Source organism: Ascaphus truei, chromosome 1 (assembly GCF_040206685.1).
Source record: "Ascaphus truei isolate aAscTru1 chromosome 1, aAscTru1.hap1, whole genome shotgun sequence".
Lineage (NCBI taxonomy): Eukaryota > Metazoa > Chordata > Amphibia > Anura > Ascaphidae > Ascaphus > Ascaphus truei.
Genome location: NC_134483.1, coordinates 89,274,247 through 89,300,633, shown reverse-complemented (window position 1 = coordinate 89,300,633; position 26,387 = coordinate 89,274,247). Strand labels below are relative to the sequence as shown.

The 26,387-nt window shown below is 42.6% G+C and overlaps 1 protein-coding gene across 5 annotated transcripts in view; it reads right to left on the bottom strand.

The window, feature by feature from the left end:
- POC5 (POC5 centriolar protein) overlaps nt 1-26,387 on the bottom strand; it is a 75,407-nt gene that overhangs the window by 48,804 nt on the left and 216 nt on the right. For 3 of the 5 annotated variants that reach the window (XM_075591331.1, XM_075591341.1, XM_075591365.1), the window contains exons 1-5: nt 26,280-26,363; nt 21,489-21,572; nt 12,771-12,915; nt 4,141-4,260; nt 2,838-3,037 (exon numbers count right to left, since the gene is read on the bottom strand). In XM_075591331.1, coding sequence (XP_075447446.1) covers nt 2,838-3,037; nt 4,141-4,260; nt 12,771-12,915; nt 21,489-21,572; nt 26,280-26,288 — 558 coding nt within the window. In that variant the 5' untranslated portion in view covers nt 26,289-26,363. Of the gene's footprint in view, nt 1-2,837; nt 3,038-4,140; nt 4,261-12,770; nt 12,916-21,488; nt 21,573-26,279; nt 26,364-26,387 lie in introns of those variants that run through there. The other 2 variants (XM_075591347.1, XM_075591357.1) reach the window with 2 other exon arrangements.

Below are 26,387 nucleotides of genomic sequence, written 5' to 3'. Positions count from 1 at the left end.
CTCTCACCCCCTCTCTCCCCCTCTCTCTGCCTCTCACCCCCTCTCTCTGCCTCTCACCCCCTCCCTCTGCCTCACCCCCTCCCTCTCACCCCCTCTCTCTCTGCCTCTCACCCCTCTCTCTCTCTGCCTCTCACCCCTCTCTCTCTGCCTCTCACCCCTCTCTCTGCCTCTCACCCCTCTCTCTGCCTCTCACCCCCTCTCTCTGCCTCTCACCCCCTCTCTCTGCCTCTCACCCCCTCTCTCTGCCTCTCACCCCCTCTCTCTGCCTCTCACCCCCTCTCTCTGCCTCTCACCCCCTCTCTCTGCCTCTCACCCCCTCTCTCTGCCTCTCACCCCCTCCCTCTCACCCCTCTCTCTCTCTGCCTCTCACCCCTCTCTCTCTCTGCCTCTCACCCCTCTCTCTCTCTGCCTCTCACCCCTCTCTCTCTCTGCCTCTCACCCCTCTCTCTCTCTGCCTCTCACCCCTCTCTCTCTCTGCCTCTCACCCCTCTCTCTCTCTGCCTCTCACCCCTCTCTCTCTCTGCCTCTCACCCCTCTCTCTGCCTCTCACCCCTCTCTCTGCCTCTCACCCCTCTCTCTGCCTCTCACCCCTCTCTCTGCCTCTCACCCCTCTCTCTGCCTCTCACCCCTCTCTCTGCCTCTCACCCCTCTCTCTGCCTCTCACCCCTCTCTCTGCCTCTCACCCCTCTCTCTGCCTCTCACCCCTCTCTCTGCCTCTCACCCCTCTCTCTGCCTCTCACCCCTCTCTCTGCCTCTCACCCCTCTCTCTGCCTCTCACCCCTCTCTCTGCCTCTCACCCCTCTCTCTGCCTCTCTCTGCCTCTCACCCCTCTCTCTGCCTCTCACCCCTCTCTCTGCCTCTCACCCCTCTCTCTGCCTCTCACCCCTCTCTCTGCCTCTCACCCCTCTCTCTGCCTCTCACCCCTCTCTCTGCCTCTCACCCCCTCTCTCTGCCTCTCACCCCCTCTCTCTGCCTCTCACCCCCTCTCTCTGCCTCTCACCCCCTCCCTCTGCCTCACCCCCTCCCTCTCACCCCCTCTCTCTCTGCCTCTCACCCCTCTCTCTCTCTGCCTCTCACCCCTCTCTCTCTGCCTCTCACCCCTCCCTCTCTGCCTCTCACCCCTCCCTCTCTGCCTCTCACCCCTCCCTCTCTGCCTCTCACCCCTCCCTCTCTGCCTCTCACCCCTCCCTCTCTGCCTCTCACCCCTCCCTCTCTGCCTCTCACCCCTCCCTCTCTGCCTCTCACCCCTCCCTCTCTCTCTCTGCCTCTCACCCCCTCTCTTTCGCCCTCTCTCTGTGTCTCTCACCCACACTCTATGTCTGTCTCACACTCTGGATCTCTTATTTACCCTATATCTTAACTGCCCTATACTACACCGAAATAACCTATACTACTTTTTTCCAGATCTGACTCAAGCTTCACACGGAAGACATCGGAACCCCCCCTAACCCAGAAGACAGGTAAGGAACACCTCCCCTCCAATGTATAACATTGCGGGAATGAGGGTACCTGGACATTGAGGGACTGCGGATCAGGTAAGATCCCAGGCGGGATTGCTGCTTTAGAAATTGTGAAGCGGGGACGTCCAGACACTAGTTAAGGGGTTCAGGAAACTAGTCATTCACATCTGGCTTTTATTTCTAGATCCGTCACACACACACACACACACGACTAATTGTAGTATAATTTAATACAATAAATACATTTATGTCAAAAACAAATGTTGTTCTGACTAGGAATTTATTAAATGTATTTTATTTATATATTTTATTTTAAAGCGGGGTTGGGGGCGGGACTAGGTGGCGAGTAGATTTTTAAAAATCTACTCGCCACACAAAAAAATCTACTCGCCACCTAGTACCAAACGTGTGCTGCTTGGGCCAATATTTACTCGACCGGGGGTTAAATCCACTAGCAAATGTATAGGTTTGTCGAACACTGATATATATATATATATATATATATACATACACACATACATATAAACACACACATACACATATATATATATATACACACACATATACACACAGTGTTCGACAAACCTATACATTTGCACACCCGGGCGAGTGGATTTAACATAGTGGCGAGCTCCTTTTGGCCCAAGCAGCACACGTGTGGCACTAGGTGGCGAGTAGATTTTTTTGTTCGGCGAGTAGAATATTTGGTGATTTGTCGACCACTATATATATATATATATATATATATATATATATATATATATATATATATATATATATACATATATATACATATATACACATATATACACATATATACACATATATACACATACATACATATCCATCACACAGATCCCTGTCCCGCCTCCGCCCACAAGCCCCGCCTACCAGAGCACACACTGTCTGATGGGCAAGAACATGAAAAGCAGCCGCTTGGTAAAGCGAGAGGTGAGCATCAGCAAGCATCAGCGCTGGAGAGCACAGCCACTCTCCACTATAAACTCAGCCCATAAGACCTCTTTGTAGATCAGCACAGACACAGGAAGGGTCTTGACCTGTCGAACACAATTTCTTGTATTTTTAAGACAAACTGTAAACCACATTAACCCCTGAAGCACCAGATTGATTAAAATACTTAATATTCCCCACCATTTTTATTACAGCCACCATAACATAATTGTGTCTAGATGTTAAAAATTGAGGAAAACTCAAGAATAAAAAATTCTAGTACAGAATTTAAGTTTACAATATGTTTAGCAATGTAACCAACATAGCAAAAGTGTATTTTTTATAATGTAAATTATAAAATTACCTAATAAACTAATTACTCTAAAAGACCATTTGTATTCTGCATCAAAAAACTTCCTTCTCTACCTTGAGATTTCCACTCCACACATCAAGCAAGTCTTCAACTTGGTTCATATTTTCAGTGGAGACAGGCAGCTCTGTTACTCTAGTTTCTTGGATCTGTGAACTGGATGAGGTAGATCCCTGGAGAGACAGGTCTTCCGAATGAAGAGGAGAGAATGCCTCCATGCCGGATAGAAAAGATCTCCTTTGTGGTATTATTTGTTCTGAAATGAAGAGAGAGAAAAAAAAGACATATAATTCTTCTTTAACCTTTTTAGAAACACTGGAAAACATTTTTTTTTAAATAAAGTAATCTGTGCAAAAGGTTGCAAACTACAGTTATTTCGCATACAGTTTTACAGTACCGCTTATATTATACATTACAATACCAGATAAGTCAGACAACATTTGAAGGAAGGTGTTTGAAAGCATGTCAACCAATTTGGGAAAAGAAAAATCTCCACGGCCAAAAATTTGTATTACAAAGTCAATGGGGCCAATTATTGGAGGCTTATCATCATCATCTTTTATTTTTTTAAGTAAATACAGGCCTCCACTAAGGGGGCATCGCAATACTTTAGTCAGTTTTAGAACAACTACAATTAAATACAAGTTTGTTTCACAAGAGACAGACAGGAAAAAAAAAAAGTTATAATAATAAAATTGTGTTAGAAGAGGTAGAATAGATCTTCAATGTATTAGGCTGCGATTATAGTGCCGGCGACAGCGACGTTGCAGCAAAACAAATGCATTGCCGCCATTGCGTGCGCTTATAGTAAGCGCGATGCAACGGATAGGTCGCGATCGCTGGAAGTCATCTCTATTTGATTTTCCAACGACCGTTGCGTCGCCGGCACTATAAGCGTAGCCTTAGAAGAGACCCTGCCTCAATGAACTCAATAGAGGATAGTGTATAATAAAGCTTGAAAATTAGAATGGAAGATGTGCCTATTAGGAAATAACCAGATAAAACCGACAGTGGTACATATGTAGCCAGACCAGCTTTATTGTTCTCTGTGGTGGGATCTGATTAGACATTTTGCATTATCACTGCCAATGAATCCTATGGAAACTGTGTGATATCCAAAGTTATAACGAAATACGCTGTGGTATCACTAGTAACAAAAAGGCTGGATACATCTGTAGCTAGACAACGTCAAATTCTCGCATAATACTGTGAACAAAGCTCATCCATAGGGCCTCATGCAAAAGTCAACACGATCATTTTAAAAGGCTATTCTAAAAAAGACTTCCGATTACCCAGTCAGTTACGGACTATTGCTTCATAAATAGGACAGAAGTATATACGGTCTATAGCACCTCGTACCTTCCTGATTATCTGTTGCTAAGGAGCTGTGTCTAGCAGTGCCAGCTACTAAACCGTTTGTACTAAATGCTCGTTGTGATGATTCATGAATGTCTTCCACTGGTGAGGGCTTTTTTCTTACTACAAAGTAGATGTAAATAAAAAAGGATTAACGTCCAAATGACAAACATTTTTCCAAATCATATTGTGGTGAATGCATTCAGCCACGTAACATTTTGCAAAATGTTGATATTTAAGAAACATTGTATTTTTCAAATGTTAGCCTAATTACAAAAAGTAAACTAGAAACCAACACAAACTGTTTTAGTTTGTCTAAACTGTATCTAAACTAAGGAAGGAAGGCAGAAGTTATTCCGAATCCGGCGAATCCAAGTTGAATTATGTTGTGTTTTTTTAAACAACATAAATAGTATTCACCATCACTTTTGAAAAAGCAAAGAAATAAAATGAAAACAAATATATATTATAACCTTAGTACAGGGGTGAGGAACGTCCGGCCCGCGGGCCGTGTAAGGCCCGCGAAGTCATTTGGTCCGGCCCCCGGCAAGCAAGCCTGCAAGAATGGTTTAAAAAAAAAAAAAAATTTAAACTCCCCTTTTCCTGATTGGCTGCCCGTGCTGTCACTCTGCCCAAAAATTTTTTGGCCCGCCTCCTCCTACAGCACTGCCCCCCTCCCTTCTCTCCTCCAGTAATGCCGGGCTCCTTAGGCTCCGCCCCTCCCTTTAGGCTCCGCCCCTCTGTCCCTCCCTTTAGGCTCCGCGGGCCTGCCAGTCTCTCAGCTGCACTGGCTACCTATGCAGCTCCAGCAGCACATCCACGGGCCCCAGATAACCCATATGCCTCCTTATACCTCCTCCCAGGCACCTTACCCACCCCAACGGGGGAGAGGCCTTATTTTTGTGTGTTTGCAGAGGTGGGCTTATTGTGTGTGTGTGTGTGTGTGTGTGTCACTGTGTGTGTGTGTGTGTGTGTGTGTCAATGTCACTGTTTGTGTGTGTGTGTGTGTCAATGTCACTGTGTGTGTGTCTGTCACTGTGTGTCACTGTCTCTGTGTGTGTGTGTGTGTGTGTGTGTGTGTGTGTGTGTGTGTGTCACTGTCTCTGTGTGTGTGTGTGTCACTGTCTCTGTGTGTGTGTGTGTGTGTGTGTGTGTGTGTGTGTGTGTGTGTGTGTGTGTGTCACTGTCACTGTCTCTGTGTGTGTGTGTGTGTGTGTGTCACTGTCTCTGTGTGTGTGTGTGTGTGTCACTGTCTCTGTGTGTGTGTGTGTGTGTGTGTGTGTGTCACTGTCTGCGTGTGTGCGTGTGTGTCACTGTCTCTGTGTGTGTGTGTCACGGTCTCTGTGTGTGTGTGTGTCACAGTCTCTGTGTGTGTGTGTGTCACGGTCTCTGTGTGTGTGTGTGTCACGGTCTCTGTGTGTGTGTGTGTGTGTCACGGTCTCTGTGTGTGTGTGTGTGTGTGTCACGGTCTCTGTGTGTGTGTGTGTCACGGTCTCTGTGTGTGTGTGTGTCACGGTCTCTGTGTGTGTGTGTGTCACGGTCTCTGTGTGTGTGTGTGTCACGGTCTCTGTGTGTGTGTGTGTCACGGTCTCTGTGTGTGTGTGTGTGTCACGGTCTCTGTGTGTGTGTGTGTCACGGTCTCTGTGTGTGTGTGTGTCACGGTCTCTGTGTGTGTGTGTGTCACGGTCTCTGTGTGTGTGTGTGTCACGGTCTCTGTGTGTGTGTGTGTCACGGTCTCTGTGTGTGTGTGTGTCACGGTCTCTGTGTGTGTGTGTGTCACGGTCTCTGTGTGTGTGTCTCACGGTCTCTGTGTGTGTGTCTCACGGTCTCTGTGTGTGTGTCTCACGGTCTCTGTGTGTGTGTCTCACGGTCTCTGTGTGTGTGTCTCACGGTCTCTGTGTGTGTGTCTCACGGTCTCTGTGTGTGTGTCTCACGGTCTCTGTGTGTGTGTCTCACGGTCTCTGTGTGTGTGTCTCACGGTCTCTGTGTGTGTGTCTCACGGTCTCTGTGTGTGTGTCTCACGGTCTCTGTGTGTGTGTCTCACGGTCTCTGTGTGTGTGTCTCACGGTCTCTGTGTGTGTGTCTCACGGTCTCTCTGTGTGTGTCTCACGGTCTCTCTGTGTGTGTCTCACGGTCTCTGTGCGTGTCTCACGGTATCTCTCTGTGTGTCTCACGGTCTCTGTGTCTCACGGTCTCTGTGTGTGTGTGTGTGTGTCACTGTCTGTGTGTGTGTGTGTGTGTGAGGTAATTAAGGACCTGAGTATCACCAGGGCGGCGCGGGTAAGCAGCGCTCCGGGGGGGAGAGTGTATAAGAGGAGTGGGGGATGGGGGGGGAAGGGGGTATAAGAGGCTTGGGGGATAGAAGAACGAGTCTGCGGTGGGAGACACACCTCACTACCGCCTCTCCTCCCCACACCGGGCAGCAGTTGTGGAGGGTACCTGCTCCGATCCCCCCCTGCTCCGCCCCCCCGTGCACTTACACAGCCCTTCTCCCCACACCGGGTAGCAATTGCACCTGCTCCGATCCCCCCTGCTCAGATTCCCCCCCCCCTTGCGCACTTACACGGTCCTCCTTCTCCCCACACCGAGCAGCAGTTGTGGAGGGCACCTGCTCCAATCCCCCCCCCGATCAGATTTCCCTCCCCCTGTGTGTGTCTGAGAGAGAGTGTTTTTGTGTGTGTCTTAGAGAGAGTGTTAGTGTGGTGTCTGAGAGAGTGTTAGTGTGGTGTCTGAGAGAGTGTGTGTCTGAGAGTGTGTGTCAGAGAGAGAGAGAGTGTGTCAGAGAGAGAGAGTGTGTCAGAGAGAGAGTGTGTCAGAGAGAGAGAGTGTCAGAGAGAGAGAGTGTGTCAGAGAGTCTGAGAGAGTGGGTCTGAGAGTCTGAGAGAGTGGGTCTGAGAGTCTGAGAGAGAGAGAGTGGGTCTGAGAGAGAGAGAGAGTGGGTCTGAGAGTCAGAGAGAGAGAGTGGGTCTGAGAGTCTGAGAGAGAGAGTGGGTCTGAGAGTCGGAGAGAGAGAGAGTGGGTCTGAGAGTCTGAGAGAGAGAGTGGGTCTGAGAGTCTGAGAGAGAGAGTGGGTCTGAGAGTCTGAGAGAGAGAGAATGGGTCTGAGAGTCTGAGAGACAGAGAGTGGGTCTGAGAGTCTGAGAGTGGGTCTGAGAGTCTGAGAGAGAGGGTCTGAGAGTCTGAGAGAGAGAGAGAGAGTGGGTCTGAGAGTCTGAGAGAGAGAGAGTGGGTCTGAGAGTCTGAGAGAGAGAGAGTGGGTCTGAGAGTCTGAGAGAGAGAGAGTGGGTCTGAGAGTCTGAGAGAGAGAGTGGGTCTGAGAGTCTGAGAGAGAGAGTGGGTCTGAGAGTCTGAAAGAGTGGGTCTGAGAGAGAGAGTGAGTTTGAGAGTCTGAGAGAGTGAGTCTGAGAGAGAAAGTGAGTCTGAGAGTCTGAGAGAGTCAGAGAGCGAGTGAGTCTGAGAGAGTGAGTCTGAGAGTGAGTCTGAGAGTCAGAGAGAGTCAGAGAGCGAGTGAGTCTGAGAGAGTGAGTCTGAGAGTCTGTGAGAGTGAGTCAGAGAGAGAGTGGGTCTGAGAGTCAGAGAGAGAGAGAGAGAGAGAGAGAGAGAGAGAGAGAGAGAGAGAGAGAGAGTGGGTCTGAGAGAGATAGAGTGGGTCTGAGAGTCTGAGAGAGAGAGTGGGTCTGAGAGTCAGAGAGTGGGTCTGAGAGTCTGATTTCCCTACCCGATGTCTGTGTGCGCACGTGTGCGCATGACACCAACCCGCAGTCAGTCATAGTCACCCACCACCCAAGAGTCAGTCAGTCACCCAAAGAGAAGCAGTTCCAGCCATCACATTAGTGGTGAGTTCATTAAATGTTTCACCAAATACAGCAGGCTAATTTTTAAGTTGATAATTTTGGATGGCCCTCGAATGATTTTATAAATATCAAAATGGCCCTTGGCAGAAAAAAGGTTCCCCACCCCGGCCTTAGTACAATGAGTACTACACAATTTCCTGAAACATAACCATATACAAAATAAATACAATACTGGAGTGACAGCACTGTACTGTAGCTGCCAGTGCGGTCCAATAGGAAGCTGCAAAATCATTTTCTCGTGACATTGTAACCGGTGGGAGTGAGGCTTGAATGGCAAATGACACTCCCAAAAGGGACCGGAAAGACCAGCACATAAAAAAAGGTAAGTATCCCTGGAAACAGGGTGTTCTCGGGCCAGCAAATGGCTTAATGCAGTGGCCCCAATGCAGATGCAATGAAGTCGGCCATGAAATATTTTCTCCATCATTCAACAGTTCAAGGCAGGTTGTGTGTTAACTTTACAAAAATACCAAAACCAAATATTACAGAATACACAAGGAATATTGCTATTAATGGTCGCTACTTAGGATGTCCTGAATAATTGAGGGAGAATGCTCCCCTTATAGTGTTTTACAGTAAATTAATGACAGTGGTTACATGAAAGTTTTTTTTATTAGAGCAGTAAAACCTCAAATTTCACAGTGGTTCACGTGATAAAAGTTAAAGTGAAGCCGCATTTGGTATAAAAGTAATCATTTTCAGAACAGTCAAACTTTGATTACCATTTCACTATGTCCATATAGAGGGTGACTCCAAATCACTTTTCACAGTTACTGTAACTTTTAACATACATCCCGTTATAATACATTTAGATGACTGATATTAAGTCTTATAGATTTCTGTGGCATTACTACTCTGTACATTCTTCATTGTTTACTTTTGAAGTAAAATGCACAGAGTACATTCTTTAATATTGGAATTTCCTTGAGGGCAAATGAGCATCCCAAGAGTCATTCATAACCAGTTACATAATGTATGGCATAAGTTTGTCTCAAGGCAAAGATATTTAATCTAGCTGAATAGAGGACACAAAACATGGCATTTTTAGCTACAACACAAAACATGGCATTTTTAGCTACAATACAAAAGGGCTTAAACCCCTTACCCTCCAAAGTATGCTACTGTTATAATACAGATATTTATCTTTCAAAAACTATGTTTTTAAATGACATTTTATTAATGGGTGCTATTTCTCATCTAATGTCAAACATTATCAATAATACAAATGTAGCAGGGCCTGAATTTTAAGTGTTGTCCCCTCTTGGTTGGCTACTATGAGGTTAAGGGGTCACGTGGTTAAAGGGTTAATTGATAGAAGGGCTTAAAGCAGCAAAAACATGTGAACTTCTATATGGTAATAGATAACCGAGTTCCCCCCCCCCCCCATTCAACTCTTAATGCAATTTTAATGCATTTTAAAGCATCCTTCTATAGCAGGTTTTAGCCCACCTCCCAAGCAGTGCAAGATCTTGGCAACACATTCCTGTTGATGATCATTTGTTGCCAATGTTCCCAGCAGTTTGAACTGCAAACTGTAACAATAGATAATGTTACCTTAGTAACATAAGAATGCATTGTAGCTGCAGAGTTACACAGGCTGAAGGCCTGATTGAAACTGAAAGGCAACCATTATGTTAGGCCCACTGAAGATTGGAAAGATTTCAAATCCTCAACAAGAGAGATGCCATATTGTCTTTATACACATATTTGCTTAGTATACAATTAGTTAATGAACATTTGCAGATGTAGAAAAACTATGCAGATGTACTGCAGCCCAAGGCTAAATAGATAAGAACGTATAAATGTAGACTACGAAGACATACATCACAAGTTGGAAGACAGGCCGGAAAGTATAGAGGTCATCATGTCCGGAAACCAGATCTGAGATCTAACACATTGAAATGGCAGTTGCAATTGAGAAAAACAAGTACTTACATGGACTTAAGCGGATTTCCTGAAATCCGGTATAAGTGTGTGATTGTATGCATTGAATTCAGAATTACTTGGAACTTGTGCTGACTAATTCTCCATTCATAACTTGGTGATGCCTATCTTTAAAACCTGTAAAGAATGATACAGCATCTCCGTATCTACTGTATCTCCGAATAAATACTGGAACAAAAGAATTCGATCCATGGACTTACTTAATGACTTAGGTGACACACTTATCTTCATTGGCGAACCAGCCACACCTATATTCACACACAATCAGGGTTTTTATAACAGGAGCAGCAAACGATTGCCAGCTTAGGTAAGAATGTAGAATCATACATGTCACAGGCTTTACATATAAGAATAAAGAAAACAGCTAAGTATTACTGTACTGCTTTAAACTGTGTAGGATCATCAGGCTCTTCCCCTTCCATTCTGTCTTGTCACCAGTGATCATCATGGGGAGTAAATAAGTATAAATAGCCACACCCTTAGTCTAGAAGTTCTAAGCAGAGCTAGTTCTTAGTTCTCATGCATGTCCTGTAAATGGCTTAGGTGTTGTTAGTCTGCGGTTAGCCTCGTCATCTCAAAATAAATAAATAAACGAACATGCCCTAACAATGATACATTTATAGAAAAAAAATTAAAAATCAACTTGAACGAGGAAAGGGCCACAGGCCACAGGCCCAGAAACATTGCCTTGCGAGTATATACAGCGACGAGAAAAAGTTTGTGAACCTCTTAAAAATTTCACAGATTTGAAACCTAAAATGTGATCAGATCTTAATCCAAGTCCTAATATTAGATACAAATATGCCAATTAAACAAATTACACAAAAACATGATCATTTTCCAACATTTATTTATCCCCAAATGATTCAACATTCAATATTCATGTGTGTAAAAGTATGGAAGTAGTAATCAACCAAAACGTAAATCTTATGTATCCTGTGTAAAATTATTGAAATGTAATTTCTTTGAGACCACTGAAACGGATGCTCATCGGATATCTAATATTGTACAGTTTTATATGGCTGGTGATAATCATTTTATTTTACCAAGCACAAAAGAGAAAAAATAGGAATTCACTATTAAACTATATATATTAATATTCACGAACACTGTTATCACAAAATATATTACGGAGTGTAAAAACACTGAAAAGCCTAATGTACCTTTGAAGCACTAAAAGTAAAAACATTAAAAAAAAGGATATACACACATCATACACATTTTAAGTTATGGTGGGTTACACGTGTGCTCATTTGCATGTCATTTCCCAGAATCACTTGCCGCAGTGGAAGCACTGTATGCTAGGTGCTATGCGATTGTATCACACACGTTTCTGAGTGCCTTTTTAATGTTTCTTCAACCTTGTTAATGTAGTAAATTGTATTACACTATGGGGCATGCGCTTCCGTTTTTAGTTTTTTCGATTTGTTTGGAATTTGGTTCATTCCTCAGAAGCAGCTCAGACCCCAAGATTTCATCCGGCCCATCTACTCCCCCCCCCCTTTTTTTTGCATATTCTTTCTGTGTTGCTTTATTATTTATATTGATTATCTTTTAGCGCTGATATATATCTAACTAGATCTATCTATCGATATATATCTCTATATATTATGTGTATGTATATCTTTATATAAATATTATGTGTATGTATATCTATATCTATATGTAATAAAAAATGAATAGACGATACCGTTCTGTGGCTAACGAAATGCTTTTATTTGTGTGAGCTTTTGAGATACACTGATCTATTCTTCCGGCGATGGTACATTTGAATAAAGCAAGAAAGGTTTAACATAATAATAATAATAATATATATTTATCTCAAAATCACTCGGTCCCCAAGCTATATGCAACAGAATATGAATTTGACAAGAACAGTGCTGTCTGAGGACGACAGTAGCACTCTTAGCACACTGAAGGAATCAGATGTGCTGCAATGTGGTTAAAGAAGTTTAACCAAAAATGATAGTCACAGCACATCAGTGTATCTAGGGTATGGGTGACAAAAAACATAATTTTATTGAACACTTTAACCAAAAATAAAATAAGTGGTGCTATTAAATACCTCTCACCTATATGTCTATACCAAACAGACAACAATGATAGTTATAAACAGAAATCTAATAATAAAAGATCTGTAGCGAGGTGTGTTAGTGGCGAGTGATAACTCTTAGAATGAATCCTACTAATCCCGGTACGTTACCCCCCCTCCAAGCCCCTTGGAGGTTACTATGGTAGACACATCCGGGTAAGTGATGATAAACACACCCTAGTTTCAAAATTAATGTGTAGGTACTCTAAATAGAGGTAGATTATACATAACCTGTACAAGTGGTGCAAACAGGCTCTTTAAAAAAAAAAAAAGCTTTAAAATGTCTCATTTCTTATGATCCCCACAAGTGGCATTAATGTTTTGGATTCCATAATCCCTTACTGTTTTTACAAAAAGAAAATGAAACTCAGCTGATGTCTCATAAGTAAAAAAAAAATATGCTCAACACAACAACCTGGAATACTGTTCTGGCTACATCTCTCTTCCTTCACTTCCGTATACAGAGAACTGCATAGGGAATGTTGAAGTCCTGGTAAAACCGGAGTCCGATTCTCAGCAAAGGAAACTACAGAGGGAGCGATTATGGCCTATTCACACTCCTGCTTCTCTCAAGGCAAATTTTATTTATATATGGAATAGTATTTTAATGTCGGAACCATAGCACAGTGATATGGCAGGTCTTGCATTAAATATGGTGATATGACGTTAACTCAAAAAGTACAAAGATCTATTTAAAGCAGTGTATTTGTACAAAAGTACACAAGAGCCTAGTTACATCGTACCGGAAGTCTGTTGGTGCACATCATCCGTCGGACTTGAAAACTTGTCACTTGTGGTTTGTTCAGCAGTGAGTTGATGCTGCCTGAGGAAATGAGGCTCAAACTTGGGAGTCACGACTGCATAACGAAGAAGCTCTTCATATTCATCCTGTCACAAGAGTCGGAATAATAGGGACTACTTAACTATTTAATGAAAAACGGGAAATTTATGCCATTTCTAGGAGAAGAATTTGTAAGGCTAATTTGTCAGTTTATTCAAAATTCAAAGAAAACACACTTACTTTCTAAGTGTACTGTAATAGAAATAAACAATGCACACTCATTCTCAGCAGCTATAAAGAAGCGATATATATATACACACATATCTCTATCTATCTATACATAATAGGACAGATCATTTTAGGATTCTCTTCCTCGAGAATAAATGTGCAACAATATCCCTACACATTTCTAATTAGCCAAAGCTACACAAAACATTATGGGGCCTATGCAGAGAGCAGCGCTATTTCGAAATTCGCCATTTTTTGGAGAAAATCGCGCAGAAAACAGCAGAAAATGGCGAGTTCCGAAAAACGCGCCAATTTTTCTTTTCTATTTGTAAAACTCGCCTCGCGGCTGGCGAGAACCTCAATCTCGCCAGTTTTAAAAATATCCTAATGCAGAGAGCCGCGAACGGCATCTAGCGGCTGTTCGCGCCAATAAAATGGCGCGATTGTCTCCTTTTTGCCTCGCCAGAAAAAATTGGCAAGAAGCTGCCGCTCGCGGCCATTGCAATGGGAAAAAAAAGGCGCGAATTTGTTTTTACACGTTTCTGAAGCGCGCATCTCGCCAATTTAAACTCGCCACACGCATCCATGTTAAACATAGCAGAATTCACACTTTTCTGCATATGGAGAATAAAACTCTCCAAAAAAGCTACTTTTTACTAAATTCGCCATTTTTAAAATTCGCTGCTCTCTGCATAGGCCCCTAAGACTGATAAATGGGTTCTTAAAACATTTAACCTCTGGGAAAAAAAAACAGTAAAAAGACATAAATGTACTTATTGTGCAGATTTTGGCAAAGTTAAACTGTATTTACACTTCTCATGGTACTGTTAAGTCATAGAAATGCCTAACTATAACAGAGAGCTCAGCTTAAACTATGAGGAAGAGTAAAATGACATGTCTGAAAGTCAGAAGGAAGCGCAGGTGAGTGACATTTCCCTGAAGATTCCACAAAGAAAGATGAACAAAATAAGACCTGGAAAGCACCCTGCACTGCAGACAGAAGCTTTCATTGTTTTTTTATGCATTAAGTTGAACGGATAAATAATTTTTGGGGAAGCAGTGAAAACAAACGTTTCAAAGGTCCTCCTAAATGCAGGGTCCTGAAACAGTAGACCATAAACATATAGCTACTGTATACATTACAAAATACCAGTGAAAGCAAAGGTAAGGTTTTGTTGCAGGAACAGATGACACCCTTCAAATAATTTAGGGATTACAGTATATGGTTTGGGCATTATATAGCAAACATAAAAACTACAAAATACAGTAACTCAAGTACATAATGGGTAACAATCCTGTGGGCATCCTCTGTCATGGTCAAGAATCACACCCAGAAAGCAAGGGTATACAGGTCTTGAGCAACTCCTTGTATAAACCAAGTTACAATTAAAAAAGTCAAGCCAAATAGCCCGCTACCCACTTCTTGGGGCCAATTACGTTGATATTAAGGGAAGGGTCAGCTATACACTTTTACAATATAGCCTCAAAACTATGAAAAAACTGTTTCCACAATAGTGTACTGTAGCTGTGCAGAGCTAAATGCAAGATAAAAAACTTGTAATATCCATAATTTCCCTTCTGAAGTCAGAAGACATAGGAAAAAATGTGTGGTGCTCTCAAGACAAATCCGTAGTAGCAAGAAATAGTAGGTATATATGGAAAACAACCCTATATTGCTTATATACTTAAATGTCCCAAAGGATGCAGCCCGGTTGAAAATAATCCCACATGACAAGGCGGTAAGGATAATTTCAATAACACCTGCCGGTGACCAGTAGATGAAACATCCTTTGCTTACAGACAAGATAAAATATGGACAACCTGGAATAAACTCACTTGGGATTCTTTATCCACCATAAGCAGCAAGTCCAATGTTTCCAGTATCCCAGGGTTGAATGTGCCTCCGTTTGTAGGTGATCTTCATGCAGGAATGGGGGGAGGGAAAAAACGAAGCACTATATCCAGCGCTAAATGCAGCAATAAAACCAGCAGGAGTACGTTCCCATTAAAAAAAGCTATTTAATGAATCAGATTAAAGGTCACAAAACACACCAACGCGTTTCGGACTTAGACAGTCCTTTATCAAGGTGAAAGGTCCGAAACGCGTTGGTGTGTTTTGTGACCTTTAATCTGATTCATTAAATAGCTTTTTTTTATGGGAACGTACTCCTGCTGGTTTTATTGCTGCATTTAGCGCTGGATATAGTGGTTTGTTTTTTCCCTCCCCACATTTCTGCATGAAGTCAGAAGACAACCATGTTTGATTTGTCAAATTAGATTCATGGCAAATCCTTCTGGCTTCTGCTTAATGTGGAAGAGAACACACCTGCCAATTTGATTTTTTCTTTAGCCGTTTTTTGGCACAGTAAGAGAAGAAAATGATATGTTTGTGCTCTACCAGAAGACGCAGAAGTGAGGGAGATTAGTAATCTTAATGCCTTTTAACCTCTGTTACTTCTACGGTAAGTAGCTACATAAATCAAAAGTACCTGCCTCCTGATTTTTGTAAATTACTTGAATATCTCCATTATCAGTGGTTGACAAATCACCAAAAAATCTACTTGCCACACAAAAAAAATCTACTCGCCACCTCGTACCAAACGTGTGCTGCTTGGGCCAATATTTACTCGCCCGGGGGTTAAATCCACTCGCCCGGGGCGAGCAAATGTATAGGTTTGTCGAACACTGTCATTATTATTATTATTATTATTATTTGTTATATATTTAACTTTATAGAGAACCATGGTATGCATATACTTTTCAATATTCAGAGCCAAAATACGTAGGTTATATACTACATTGAAGCAACGGCTTAAAGGAGCAGTTCCTCCTCGTTTCCAAAATATATTTATACTGTATACAGGTGACAGGGAATTAATAAAGAGGAATGTCATTGATTTCTATAAATCCTATATAAATGAACTCAGAAGTCAGCACTTGGGATGCCCAAACACAGGATCTACAAACTTCAGATATTGGGTAACCGAGGCCACACCACAGGAGTATTTCTACCCAGCTCTCCATCTCTGGAGAATTCTCTGGTTAGGACTTTGTTTGTTACAGTGACAGTGTTGGTGTAGCGGTGGCAGTGGAAGGACGAAAGGATATTCATTCTGTTATGGACATGTTTAGCTTCAGGTAGCGGCGAGACATCCAGGAGGAGAGGTAGTCAGGGGAGGAGAGATAGATTTGGGTGTCATCAGCGTAAAGATGACACTGAAAGTCAAATGATTGTAATAGTTCACCAAGAGGTGTACAGTGAGAAGAGCAGAGAGCCAAGGATAGAGCCTTGTGGGACTCTAACAGAAAGTAGGAGTGAAGCGGAGACACCAGAGAAGGAAACACTGAAGGAGTAGTTGGATATGTTAGAACGGAAGCCAGGAGAAGGCTGCGTCATGTAGGCCAATGGAGTGGAGAATATTTAAAAGAAGGGAGTGATGGACAGTGTCGAAGGCAGCAGAGATGTCCTGGAGAATTTGTATGGAGAAATTACCCTTTGATTTTTCTGTGAGTAGGTCATTGGTCACTTTTGTTAGTGCTGTATCGGTGGAGTGTCGAGGATGGAAACCAGATTGTTAAGAGTCAAAATCAGTGAGTTGGAGAAAAAGTGGGTCAGGCGGTTGTACTGCATACAAGTTTCTCAAATAGCTTGGAAGCAACGTGGAGAAGAGAGATAGGGCGGTAGTTAGAGAGGGAGGATGAGTCAAGTGAGGGTTTCTTGAGAATGGGAGTGATGAGTGCATGTTTGAAAGAAGATGGGGAATGTGCCAGAGGCGAGAGAGTTTAAAAAGGTGAATTATGGTGGGGCTTAGTATGCTACAGAGGGTATAGAGGAGATGTAGAATCGAGGGGGCAGGGTGTAGGGCAATATGAGGAGGAGCATGGAGACCTCATCCTTGGTCACAGGGAAAAATTAGTGGATTTAGGAGTGCAAGGGAAGATAGGTGTGTGTGGACCGTTACATGAAGAGATAGGTGTGTGTGGACCGTTACATGAAGAGATGTAATGTCTGACTTAATCTTGTCTGTGAAGTAGGTGGCGAAGTCTCGGCCATGAGGGTAGAGGGGGGTGTAGTTGGAGGGAGAAGGGAGTTAAATGTGGAAAATAGGCATTGATGGTTGGAGGACAAAGTTTGTATGAGTGAAGAGAAGTTTGTTTGGCAAGGTAGAGGGCAGTGTTGTAGGATAAGAGAATACATTTACAGTGGAGAAAGTTTGCTTTTGAATGGGATTTCCTCCAGAAATGTTCTACAGTCCGTGAGCACTTTTGGAGGTAGCAGGTGAAAGCTGTGTGCCACGGCTGTAGCTTGGATTGTCAGGGGCGACGTGTGGTGGTGAGAGCAGTTTTGTCTAAGGCTGATGAGAGTATGCTGTTGTATAGAGAGGTTGCTGGGTTGGAACAGGAAAGGGTAGAGATGGGAGAGAGGAGAGGTTGTAGAGATGTTGAAAATTGGAGGGGGATCTAGGAGATGTAGGTTTCTGTACGTGCATGTGAAAGTAGGTGTTGTGGAAGGTGCATAGGCTAGAGTGAGATTACAGGTTAGGAGGTGCTGATCAGCGCGAGGAAAGGGCATGTAAGGCCTCGGACATGCTTACCGCTGGCGTGCTGAGGCTCAAGGAAAGCGGGTGATTTCCCTGGCCTTGCGGTTGCTTGCCCTGCACGCCGTCAGGGGGCGGGCCAGTGGCGTCACGGAGCTGGTTCGCCCTCATTGGGCGAACCGCTCACGTGACCGGCCTGTCGCGCCGGCAAGCGGGGGAATTTTAAAATTCCCTAAGGCCTACGCTTCCGCGCGCTTGCGGAAGCGTAGGCGAGCCCCTACTAAAGCCGCTCTAATTGCGACTGTAGGGGCTCAGTGATGAGCGGTAGCGCACCAGCAAGCGGTAAGCATATCCGAGGCCTTAGAGAGAGCACAAGAAGGAGTAAACCAGGTCAAGGGAGTGGCCACTGCAGTGAGTAGGAGGGGTGGTTGACTGGGAGAGACCATAGGAGGAGTTTAGAGAGATAAAGATGTGCAGCTGAGATGGCAGGGAGATTGTAAATAGGTATGTTAAAGTCTCCTGACAATAGGTGTGTCAGAAGAGAGGAAGTGAGGGACCCGGGCTGCAAAGTTGTCCAGAAATTGGGATGTACATGCAGGGGGATGATAGATGACAATGACAGAGGGAAATGGGGGAAGATTGACGAACAGCGTAAAATTCGAAGGAAGGAGGGAAATGAGGGCATGACATGAAATGTGCAGTGTGGGGAAAGTAGTATGCCAACTCCTCCACCCAGTCTATTCCCTGGTCTGGGGGTGTGGCTGAGGGAGAGACCGCAGAAGGAGAGTGCAGCAGGAGAAGCGGTGTTTGAGGGGATGAGCAAGGTTTCTGTGATGGCTAGGAGGTCGAGAGAGTTGCAAATGAGCAGGTCATGTATTGCCGTGTGTTTGTTGCAGACAGATCATGTGTTCCATAGGGCACAGACAACGGGTAGGGGAGGTGTAATTGGGATAAGCTTTGCGTGATCAGCAGTGTGTGGTGAGGAGACTTTGGAACAGGGTGTGGGACGTGAGAGGATTGGTATGTGAATAGGGCCAGCATTAGTAGACATGTTGCCACAGAGTATGAGTAGCAGTGACAGAGGAAGAGAGTAAGATAGGGTTTTTGGGGGTACACTACTAACTTTTCCTCTTTTTTTGGTGTGCCTGCCTTTTGCCTTTTTATTAATCTAAATATATAATATTCTCTAGAATACAAGAGTTCAGAGAATGTATTCTGCTCACCAGGCTTGAAGCAGTCGCTTTGTCAGCTTTAAAGTACAGTAAATGAATAAATAAATGAAGTAGTCAATTAATTTCTGATAAACGCAAGCAACAGAGTATATTGTGGTCTTATTCCACTGGATCCTGTGTTTAGGCAAATATATATTGGACTTTCTAATGTACAATGCTAACTGGAAAAGATTGTGGGCTTGTGGAGTTAGTTTGAAATAGCTACAGTATGCTTGTTAATTTCTGCTACAGTACTTCATAAACAAAAGAGACAACTTTCTACCCCCAGCCAGAGACTAGTGTTGTACAAGTCCTGATTTTTGCCGGGTATGGAGAATATGGCCCAATTTGCAGGCTGGGTACCTGGTACCCAGCTGGGTAACATTGGCTTACCTGCAGCGGAGGGTGAGGAGGACCTCGGTGACATCGTGGGAGCAGCAGCAGACGTTCTGGTAGTGGCGACAGCAGCAGATGTCCTGGTTCAGCTGGCGGGAGCAGCAGAACACAGCACACAGTTGATGCTGGTGGGAGCCGGGGAACCATGTGACCAAAGCAGGAGCGTGCCTATTGGACAGCCAGCTCCTCCCCGGTCACACCAGCATCAGCTGTGAGCTGTGCTCCGCGGCTCCCGCCGGCTGAACAAGGGTATCTGCTGCTGTCACCACCACCATGACGTCTGCTGCTGCTTCCAAGATGTCGCCGCAGTCCTCCTCACCCTCCACACCAGTCTTCCTCACCCTCCGTCGCCTGCTGCAGGAAAGTATTTTTCAGCTGCTCTGAAATTAACCGGTGCCGGTTCCGACCTGGTGTCGGGCCAAGCCCCCTGCTGCCGGGTCCGGGTAAGTTCCGGGTAGCTGAAAAAGCGCCGGGAACCGGGTAATTTCCGGGTACTTAGTACATCACTACTAGAGACTACAGTGCCAAAAGCAACAGTTCAAGCTACCGTAAAAAAAATCCTTTCAATATTTGCTTCAATACAATTTACACACGGACAAGTGATTAGCTAAGTTGCCGATTGATTCATTCTCCTGTGATCGATCGGCGAAGATTCGGCTAGGGGGTTCAATAAATGGCTGGCAGTGCAGCAGAAGAGGACCCGAGATGCAAAGTTCTGTAAGGAAGCTCATTTGACCAGGCAGTCACTAGATACAATTGGTTCACTGTTCAAAAAGGGGTGTTCCAGAGCCTGTTTCAGAAGAGCAAGGGTGATGTGACTTTGTAAATTGTTGCTATAGGAACAAAGAATGCTCGTTACATTATAATACATTAAAAAATATATATATATTTTTTTAAATGCTACTAGTATTTTCTCTTCGTACTGAACAGATTTATTAAAAAAAAAAAAAAAAAAAAAAACCACAGGTAGGCTATTGCTTGAACTGCAGCTTTAAGACAGGGGTGTGCCAACTTTTTACTCAGCGCCCCACTGCCTGCTCTACCCTATGCTTGCACCCGCTTCCCTTACCTTGTCTAATTTAAATACTTTGGGGAAGAGCGCGGGGCTTCTGTAAGAACCGCCCCCAAAGAAAATCTCGTGCTCCCCAGTTTGCGCACCCCTGATTTAAGGTACTGTGATCTGGTTCCTGAATAGGACATTATCAGCACCTCGTTCAGATCCTAAAAATGGGCTTTTACCTCATACAGCGTGTTCTACACCCATGATATGCAGACGATTTTCATATAGATGTTCATACAGTACATTCATTGATTATATTTAAGCAGCAGTTTATCACAAGTTTTTTTTTTTAATGATTACACTGAAGTATATGCTATAACAGCATTTCCACAAACTTTTATCTGTCACCAAAAAAAGTGGGGATTTGACAACTTATTGGTTTTTACTAAAATTTGGTGAGGCTAGGATTTAAAAAAATAAATAAATAACATTGCATGCTTGCCAATAATCTGTGTGAGCTGGGTCTGCATAAGTTATATTATATCTAAATGATAGAAAGATATGTAAAGAGATGCTCATTGAAGATAGCATATCAAATGTGTAGAGTGGGAGAGAGCAAGTATGAAGATATTTGGGGAGGGGGAGTGAAGAATCAACAAGGCGAGACATGAAGGGGATATGGCACAGAATAAGAGACACAAATAGGATATTGGATGCAATACGTATATACAGTAGTACACATGGGGCAGTTGAGAACTGGAGAGAGAAAGGCAACTGGCAGCAAGAGAGGACACTGGTATTTGTGCAGTTGTATTTTACTTACTTTAAATAGTTTTCATAAAAAAAATGATGTTGCCTGGCTAGCACAAGCTTTTTTTTTTTTTTTTACAACCCTAAAAAGAACATGCATTGTATATTTTGTGGTATGTTATTATGAATGTTCTTGATATAGGACATTGATTTTTAAAGTCAAATAAAATCTCTAATGATGAAGAGGAAATGAGTAGAAACAACATAACACAGATTAACAGTTGCCATTATTGCAATTCCAACATAGTAGGGCAGCACATGTAATTGCTACCAAATGCTGTTACAATGTATTTCCATTTTCTAACTTTATTTTAGTCACAAATAAAAGTATATATACATTATAGTATATTAACAACCTCAAGCATTGGTTCTTTATTACAGTACACTAAAATACAAAAGGAAATATTATAAACATAAAAGGATTGCTCCAAAGTATGTTCTCAAAATATTTACCATGAATTACAGATCTTTGTAAACCATAATTCCTTATGTCCTACCTGAAGATCAGATGATACTGAGCTGCCATGGTCTGAATCTTTTGGTATGATAGGACTTGTGCTTCGCTCCTCATCTGAAGACATCTGCACAAAGACATCATACTTGGTAACATTTTTTGATTTTAAAGAAAATCTTTTTTAATCCATTTATTTAGTCAGAAAGTAGGCCTAAGGTGTGCTAAGATGGAAAATATTAGAATCTGTGTATCTACTCAAGCTTTTGAGGTTATCAATAAAATAGAGGAAGTTCCCAAATGGAGAGGAAAAACAGAGCACAGCAAATGCCAAATAGTCTGGGGCTAAGCAGAGATAGTAATAACATTGTTATTGAAGGTGAACATGGAGGAGTATGGATATACCTCTAACGCGTTTCGCACTGATAGGATACTCTTTGACAAAGCGCTATAATGGATATAATTGTTACAATTTATATACCTTCATAGGACCGGAAACATCTATCCCTCAATCCACAAGAGGTTGCTATAGGCCGCGCATGGAACGCTGGTGGCTGGCGTTCATTCCCAGCTAACCATAAAGATTGCGCCAAGCGCGTTACATTGTTTCCGATCCTATGAAGGTATATAAATTGTAACAATTATATCCATGATAGGATACTCTGACAAAGCGCTATCTTAGCGCGAAACGCGCTACAGGTATATCCATACTCCTCCATGTTGTTCACCTTCAATAAAAACTAATGTTACTATCTCTGCTTAGCCCCAGACTATTTGGCATTTGCTGTGCTCCGTTTTTCTCTCCATTTGGGAACTTCCTCTGTTTACATTTCGGCTGGACGCACGCACCCAAGGGCGGTACACACTAGTAATGCGAGTACAATCTATTCTTCATGAAGATTGAAGTGATGAGAATTATACTCTAGGGTCATTGCCTATCAAAGGGGTATATCTAATCACTACTGTTCTAACACAACAGCTGCTGACTCTGGTATTGCTCCACTTACAGGCATTATTTAACCCATTAATCGGTTATTCTATCAAGTCTAACTAACTAGTGTGTTCTATATATCTGTCCATTATCCATTTGAGACTTTCATTAATTTATGGTGATGTTATCCCTAACTCAGATGCACTGATGTTTGAGATCTTTTTCTCTCTTGTTCACCATCAATAGAATAGGTTTGCAACAACACCAAACTGTTCGCCAAATTTGACACTACATAAAAAAAAGTTAGGGGGACTATATGCAAAACTGATTGACTGGAAGATATGCTAAATGTCTAGTGTGTCAATGAGTCTTCATTAAGAGGTTGGGAAACATGGACCTAGAAAGTAACATGAGATGCAGTTAAGAAACACCGTGATACATAAAGAATAGCATATGTCCATCAAGATCAGTATTTGGGATTCAACTGGAATGGATCCAGCAATTATCATTATGCCTGATGCCCCTAATCAGGTTGTGCTTTCAGCCCATTCACTTGAATTGGACAGAAAGTGTCTTCCGGCACAGTGTCTTATGGAGCACTACTGCTGAGTAAATACAGTATGGCCCACTGTGCATAGAATAAGTGTGATGTGTGGTCTGCCCAATACATCTTTATGAAAATACTAACATTTACACTCTATTAAAAAAAAATTACATTTAAAAAAAAAAAAAAAAAAAAATAAAGCAAAAGGCAACAAATTTGCATATTTTCAATAAAATAATCTTTAAAAAAATGTTTTTATATGTTTTCAAAGAGCTGGTAATTGAATAGATCATTTATAAATACTTAAAGACATGGCAGTACCCTAAAGTAGAAGAAACCCCAGGACTACCAATATATCAAATAGTGTATCATAACTAAACAGATTTGATTGGTTTTAATCGTATCTGTAAATACCCCAACTGCACATTTTATTCTTCGTTTTGTTTTTTATCACCATAATACAGGAATAAGATTATCCATGCCAGCAATTTATTTTGCGTATATGTCCGAGGAAAGATCTATGTGCTTCAGGGCTTATGAACGTCATATTAACATGTGGCAGCTTCAGTACTGGTAAGAGGTAGCATACCGCAAAATTCCTTCTAGGAAATATACCGTATTGCACTTAGAACAGTTTAGCAAAAATAATTATTTCTCTAGAATAACCGCAGAACATATAAGATCCCAAGACACTTCACTTCTGCAGTCTGTATAGTTACACGTGGATGAACAGAGCCAAGTGTAAGAATGGTCGGTCTCCAATTAATTACTAACACTGGACTGGTTCACGGTATGGAAAGCTTTGAGAGCCCTTGATCCAGATCTTTATTAAACAAAGCTCTATCATGTTCAATATGCTCCAGTTGGAATTGAGAAAGTGTACATACACACCAAAAGGTTCTACAAATAAGATTCACAATGTCTCACATGTTACATTCACAAACAGTTTGCGGTTTCCAAAAATTAGTAATCATGATATTAAAAAAAAATAAGCAGGATAGGGTTTGGTAATGTCCTTTAGTGAGAGATCACGGGTTCTGGCCAAGTTATCATTAATCTGAAGATGTAATATCAGCTGATCTAAATAGGGTATGGAGGTTTCTCAGCATACTGTAAAATCCCCAGTTTTCCCTCAAAATGATTTGTTGTTGACAACTCTTTTTTTCCAAAAATGTTTTTGAATGTACAGTACATCACATCATCTTGTATTGTAGAAGGCAAATAAGCGAAGGTAGCCATGTTTGTTAGGGAAGGTGGGAAGCCTCACGTAAGGTCAAAGATGCAGAAAAGAAAATGCAGTAAAGAAGGATTTTCCTTTTCAGGGCACTATATTTAATAAATGATGTACTATATTAACTATATAAAAAGAAAGTGGGAGTTACCATGCCCTAGAATTATGGAAACAGTACTGTATGCTATAAATTAGAATACTCAATGCAAAGAATGTGTGGATTCTTGCTGCACACCAAATTTTTCAAATAAAGAATTGATACATTTACTGGTGCTCCTTTAGTCCTAGGGAAGACCTGTATTTCGTCCAGAGTATCCAATGCAATTTAATGGACAAGGGCACACGGATTTGAATGAAAAAAATAATTTATTGTGCCATAAACAACAACGTTTTGGCCTGCTGGCCTTTCCTCACTTTACTTGAGAAAGGCCAGCAGGCTGAAACGTTGATGTTTATGGCACAATACATTATTTTTTTCTTCATTCAAATCCGTGTGCCCTTGTCCATTAAATTGCATTAGATTAGAACACCACATGGACAGACTGAGGTTTCCTGCTACCAGAAGAACATTTTGAGATGATGCTGTGGTCTATAAAAGGTTGAAAACCACTGTGCTAAGCCAAACAAGATTTCTGTTTTTCCATAAAAAGATCAAGAAAACATGGAGATGTCTCGGGGTATTCTTCTGAAACTTGTGAGATCGGTTTCTGCAAGGCACTGCAGGGACATTAAATTATTAGCATGTTGCCAGCATTTACCCGTACTGAAATATGGTACTGCAATTGGAGAGCCAAAATGGCTTCTCATGAACTGCCACACCTTGACGTCCCTGGGGAGTGGGAGATTCATGATCAAGGCTGGTGGAGTCTGCTACCGGTAATGTGAAGCCATCATTTATTAAATATAGTGCCCTGAAAAGGAAAATCCTTCTTTACCGTATTTTCTTTTCTGCATCTTTGACCTTACGTGAGGCTTCCCACCTTCCCTAACAAACATGGCTACCTTCGCTTATTTGCCTTCTACAATACAAGATTATGTGATGTACTGTACATTCAAAGACTCCACCAGCCTTGATCATGAATCTCCCACTCCCCAGGGGTCATGTTCCGGGCGCTGGTGCACTCCCGTATTCGGGCAGAGTACTCGTACGCCGAGTCTACTGGGACGGTTTCAGAGTTTGCCTCCCAGTGGGCGTTAGGCGGGGTGCTTTGCTCGGTATCCACCAATCAGGGTTCTTCAGATTTAACCCTTCTGTTTTAAGTGCACTTCATCAGTGCACTTGTTGGGTTCATTTAATTTTTGTTTGACTGGTTTATCTTTGTTCTACTTGGTAACAAGTAGAATTGCTGTTCAACTGAATTGGCCGGCTTCGCCGGCCAATCAGTTTCAAACCAGATCAAAATAGTCCCACTCCCCAGGGACGTCAAGGTGTGGCAGTTCATGAGAAGCCATTTTGGCTCTCCAATTGCAGTGCCACATTTTCAGTACGGGTAAATGCTGGCAGCATGCTAATAATTTAATGTCCCTGCAGTGCCTTGCAGAAACCTATCTCACAGGTTTCAGAAGAATACCCCGAGACATCTCCATGTTTTCTTGATCTTTTTATGGAAAAACAGAAATCTTGTTTGGTTTAGCACAGTGGTTTTCAACCTTTTATAGACCACAGCATCATCTCAAAACGTGCTTCTGGCAGCAGGAAACCTCTGTCCATGTGGTGTTCTAATCTATTGCAATTTAATGGACAAGGGCACACGGATTTGAATGAAAAAAAATATATTTATTGTGCAATAAACAACGTTTCTTCCTGCTGGCCTTTCTCACTTTACTTGAATTAACTTAACTTAAATATTGTGCTGGTTGCTTAATGTTTTACAGTGTGTACTTTCTCTTATTAAATAAGGTTAATCAGCCCTGGAATAATACCCCTTTATTGCAAAGTGGTTCATGTTAACCTCAATTGCGCCTGTGGGAAGAGAAATGATGATGCCATTTTGGCCTATTGTTGATGAAAGTTTTTTTTTTAATGTGAATCTGAAGTTAAGTTTTCAAGCATTGTCAGCAATATGGCAGCACTGCAGTTGTAAACTCAATTATACATGTCAAAAGTAGTAGTAATCAGTTGTGGGGTTACCAATTGCATAATAAAAATGTGGGGGTCCCTCGAGGGGGGCACTGAGCACAGCACTGCAGTCCTCTTCCTCGCCCCCGGGCACCCCTTCCTCGCCCCCGGGCACCCCTT